The sequence below is a fragment of the Sphaeroforma arctica genome (genome assembly GCF_001186125.1).
Source record: "Sphaeroforma arctica JP610 unplaced genomic scaffold supercont1.2748, whole genome shotgun sequence".
NCBI classification, from domain to species: Eukaryota; class Ichthyosporea; order Ichthyophonida; genus Sphaeroforma; species Sphaeroforma arctica.
Genome location: NW_014037810.1, coordinates 1 through 4,577, shown reverse-complemented (window position 1 = coordinate 4,577; position 4,577 = coordinate 1). Strand labels below are relative to the sequence as shown.

At 39.7% G+C, this 4,577-nt stretch overlaps 1 protein-coding gene across 1 annotated transcript; it reads right to left on the bottom strand.

The window, feature by feature from the left end:
• Window positions 1–379: 379 nt before the first annotated feature.
• On the bottom strand, window positions 380–3,309 carry SARC_12949 (hypothetical protein; the record flags this gene model as incomplete). Its single annotated transcript, XM_014292934.1, has 5 exons — window positions 380–487; window positions 773–877; window positions 1,593–1,799; window positions 2,445–2,578; window positions 3,263–3,309. Coding segments are annotated over 5 exons (601 nt in total), but the record flags the coding sequence as incomplete, so codon positions are not given.
• Between the last annotated feature and the right edge of the window lie 1,268 nt (window positions 3,310–4,577).

Below are 4,577 nucleotides of genomic sequence, written 5' to 3'. Positions count from 1 at the left end.
CAAACATATGGATTCTGTACCATTTTATAACACATTGATGCATACAAGTATATGTCAAACCCATACGTCTAGATAAGCGTATATTCATTCATCAATAATCAAGGGTTCCCATTGGATAATTAGAATGTATGCTACTGCCATCTTGAATTAATAAAGATTATCCCTAAGTACAGACCTATAAAAAGGAAACTACTTATACGTACACACATTCACTAAGATATTTTCAAACTGACCTATCGATATACCAATCCAGTTGTACATACAATTCCGTTACTATGACCGTACATTGACCAATAACAAAACAGTTCCGAATATTACACTACATGTACACACGATCGAATATATAATCGAGCTCTTATCTACAAGTACGCATGTATACCAGATTTTCGACGTTGCTTTCGGCAATCTCCAACTCAACAGTCGTAGACCGACGGGGAAGTGCAGCGAGACTGTCGGTTACTTCGGTCAGTTGAGACACGCCTGTCGCCTATAAAATGTGATACAAATAGAGCTGAGTAATATATTAGGCTATAAATAGACACTTCGCGAATAGTCAACCAGTCCCCGATAGTCCCCGGGGGTAATTATTTAGTTCATTATGCTGCAAGTCTGTCGGCTACTTCGGTCACTTGAGAAGTGCCAGTCGCCTGAAATGTCTGCGACTTCGCCCAGTTCATCGCATCACAACACGTGACTTAAAAGCATACCCACCCCTGCTTCAGCAGATCAGTGCTTTAGTCCATCACACCATAACACGTGACTTAAAACATACCCGCTTTTGCTTCAGAAGATCGGTGCCGTGGTTCTTAGCGCGTAGCTCATTCTCCTTGGTGGTGATCGTCTTGTTGGTGTCCGTCTGATGTGCCTCCAGTGCCGCCTACATGGCGCATTATATAGAGAAGAAAAAGAAATGTACGATTTGACTCAATGATCGAGTTGAGTCATTAAATTCAAAAGCGTTGTGGTTATTGAGTTGAATGATTAACTCGACAATATACGAAGGGTAAAGGATAATAATTCAACCCCCTTTCACAATGGCCAATAAAAAGGGAAGATTGTCATTTCACTAGACAACTTTAACACGGCGAATATGAGATTCAAGTCAACAGCTATAGGTATATAAATGAGAGCATCACACTAATTTCAACTACCGAACTTTGCCTGAAGAACGAATAAAATAACTGCAGGGTGCCTCAAAGGTAAATGCCGCATTCCGTAGAGAGAAATGACCGTAAGCTCACCATCTAAGAGGATCACATAGACACCCCGATGAGAGTTCACTCATGCACACAATCAGAAGATCGCAACATCTACACATAAATAGACACGCCTATAAATCTATGTGTATATATATACAAACGTAAAGCACACATATATACATGCAAATCGCATACACAAATATAGACACGTACACGAGCATTATTCAACTGCCCCTGCTTGACCTTCAAAATATAAACTGCTATAGACTATGCTCCTGGGAGCAGTTTTACACTGATATGCAATCGTATCTACACGTGGTCAGGTCTCCCAACACACAATTATATATGCATGCACACGCATGCCATATGAATAAATAAATATAACATACATACCCGAGCATCCTCCAGCTCTCCTTGCTTGGCTTTCTGCAGGTGTATAAGTGCTTCCTGGAACCGCAACAACACAGCCTGTCGCAGTTCGTGGTTGTCGCTTTCTAAATCACTCACGAGATCTCCATCCACAGCGTTGAGAGACATCTCAAACTTCTTCTTGAGTACTGCCAGTAGATCCATGCCGTCGCTGATTCTTTTGATATGACTCTGGAGAAGGTAGGATTGAAGTATTAGGTAGAGGGATGAGATACACACAATAAGGGGAGTATTATATCAGGTGAATAGACATCTTAAACTTCACCTTGAGCACTGTCAGTAGATGTATGTCGTCGCTGATTCTCTCGACATGACTCGGAGAAATGGATCAATGCAATAATCAAGATGTTGAATATGGTTATATACACATACACACACAGAGAGCTATTTTTATGTATCAAGGTAAAATATTGGTCATAAAATTGGATTCGAGCAAGCTATTCAAATCATCAGTACTGTTTCTTAGTCGGCCGCAGTACACTATCAAAAAAAAACAAAAAACAAGCCTATTTACACAGTTATGTTCATGTGGACTGCGAGTATGAACACAAGTTATTAATACTGCGAGTATAAAGACAAACGGACACAATATTGTACAACACTACGTCCCACTCCAATTTCAGGCTTTCAAGCTACAAATGCTTCTGGCTGCAGCATGGCTTGATAAGTCATAAGTTATCGCAAAAATACTATGTATATCTATACACTCTTGGAACAGGGATACAAATGCTCACCTACAACACATTCGGTTTTTTCAACACTGCGAATCAGGCGTTTATAAAGACAGGTAAACACAGTATTGTACAATATATATACCTCCAACTCCAGCTTCAAGCGTTCATAATCCAGACGCTTCTGTTGCAGCATGGCTTGGTCAGCCTCTTTGTTCTGTGTTGCTCTGTGGGAGTCCTTCGTATGCTTCTCTACTTCTTGCACCAACGTTCTGATTTCTGCAAAATAGTGTGGTAAAATAGTGTGGTAAGTAGATTCACTTATTTGTGAATTATTCGTACGTGATTGGGGATATATAAGAATTAGTGCGGTAAGTCGGTGAAGAAGATGGCGAGATAGTCTGGTAACTGGTTGCAGATATACAAAAACGATTTTGGTAATCATTAGGTGATTAATTTGCAATAGTGGTGCGTAATTGAAATATAATCAGATTGTGCATAGCTTGCGAAAACTCAAATAATCGTCTCTTCGCCGTGTGACGAAATCGAAATACAACAGAAAAAAGAAAATCTCCCTTAATTTTTTGCTCGGCAAAATACTACCACAAACCAAACTTAGAATGCAAGTTCAACACACAAAAACTGATACTTTCTATCTGCACACAAGACTAAACCCTAAACTACTATTTTGGATATGCACACAAGAAATAATCTTATCACAATTGAAGCATATACACTTTAGCCCGGCATACAGCAAGCAGCACATACCATACCCACACGACACATAAAGTAAAAAAAGTTTGGCATATATATAAAGATCCCCTCAGAACATATACAAAAAAAAAGCCACCGTAGAAAACCATATAAATGTGTGGATTTTCTCAAGAAGAAACCGCCAAGTACCTCGAATATATTAACATCTTGACGAAACGCACGCAAAAACGTACGCCAAATATAACATACCGTAATCGAAAGAAGCAAGTTTGGATTGCAGCATTTCGTCACTCTCTGCGGAGCGAAGAAAGGGGGGGTTACAAGCATCATGATCGTTTAGAGACACATAATTATAAAGAATAAACCCTCGAAAGTCAGCCTGTATTCACCTGTCAATGTATATATTTATAGCTCAGTGCGGGCTTCGGCAATGTGACGAAGTGAAAGGGGTTGTGTATGGGACTGTCGGTGCTGACGTTGATTCTAATTATAGCCCAGCGCAGGCTTTCTAAACAAGACGAGGTGAAAGTGCTTGAGTATGAGATTGGCAGTGCATGACCTTGGTTCTATTTATAGCTCAGCGCAAGTTTTGCCACCGAGACGAGGTGAAAGTGATTGGGTATGGAAGTGTCGTGCATGGCACTGATTCTATTTATAGCTCAGTGGAGGATTTGAACATGAGACGAGGTGAACGTGATTGAGTATGGGACTGTCCGTCTATGCCGCTATTTCTGCCAACAGTTCGGCAAAGGTTTTTACACCAGAAGCGATGGCAATGGTTGAGTTTTGGAGCGCCAGTACATTCTACTGATGCTATTTGCAGCTCAGCACAAACTCTACCAATCAGAGGATATAAAAGTGACTGAGTATAGAAGTGCCAGCGCATACCGTTGATTTTATATATAGCAACATCACCGCACAAGATGGTTTCATATTCTTCTGAGATGCTTCGCTCCTGGCTAAGATTACCACGCTACATAGTTCAGATACACGACTTCCTCTTTCAATTTACATGTATACAAATACGGTTTATACAGAAGCCTTCCACGGGTAATGGTTGATGCTACTTTCTTCGGATCATGGAGTATACATACGCTTCAATACGGCGAAAACAATACACACGTACATCCAAGTTGCCACCCACACCTCTCATCTCTCTCTCAAGTGAATTGAGGATGTGATCAATGGTCTCATTGATACGGTATTTGAGTGTTTCTTGACTTTGTATATCCGACTCAATAGCCTGTACGCTCTGCAGGGCTTGACTCGTCCTCTCTATCCGCTGCAGCGACAACATAGTAAAAACGTGAACGATATGATTCAGTCTAGATATACTATCTAATATACTGTTTGGTTAAACATAAAAAGACTTGTTAGCCTCTGCATTCAGTTTGGTCTATGATGTTTCTATTCATAGCAGGCAGCATAAAAAACTACGAAAATTATATTGTTCCGCTTGGAATATTCTATCAAGTACATTGTTTTCGTATATATATATATATATATATATATATATATAGTGGTATATATATATATATATGTATATATATATATTGTTATATAT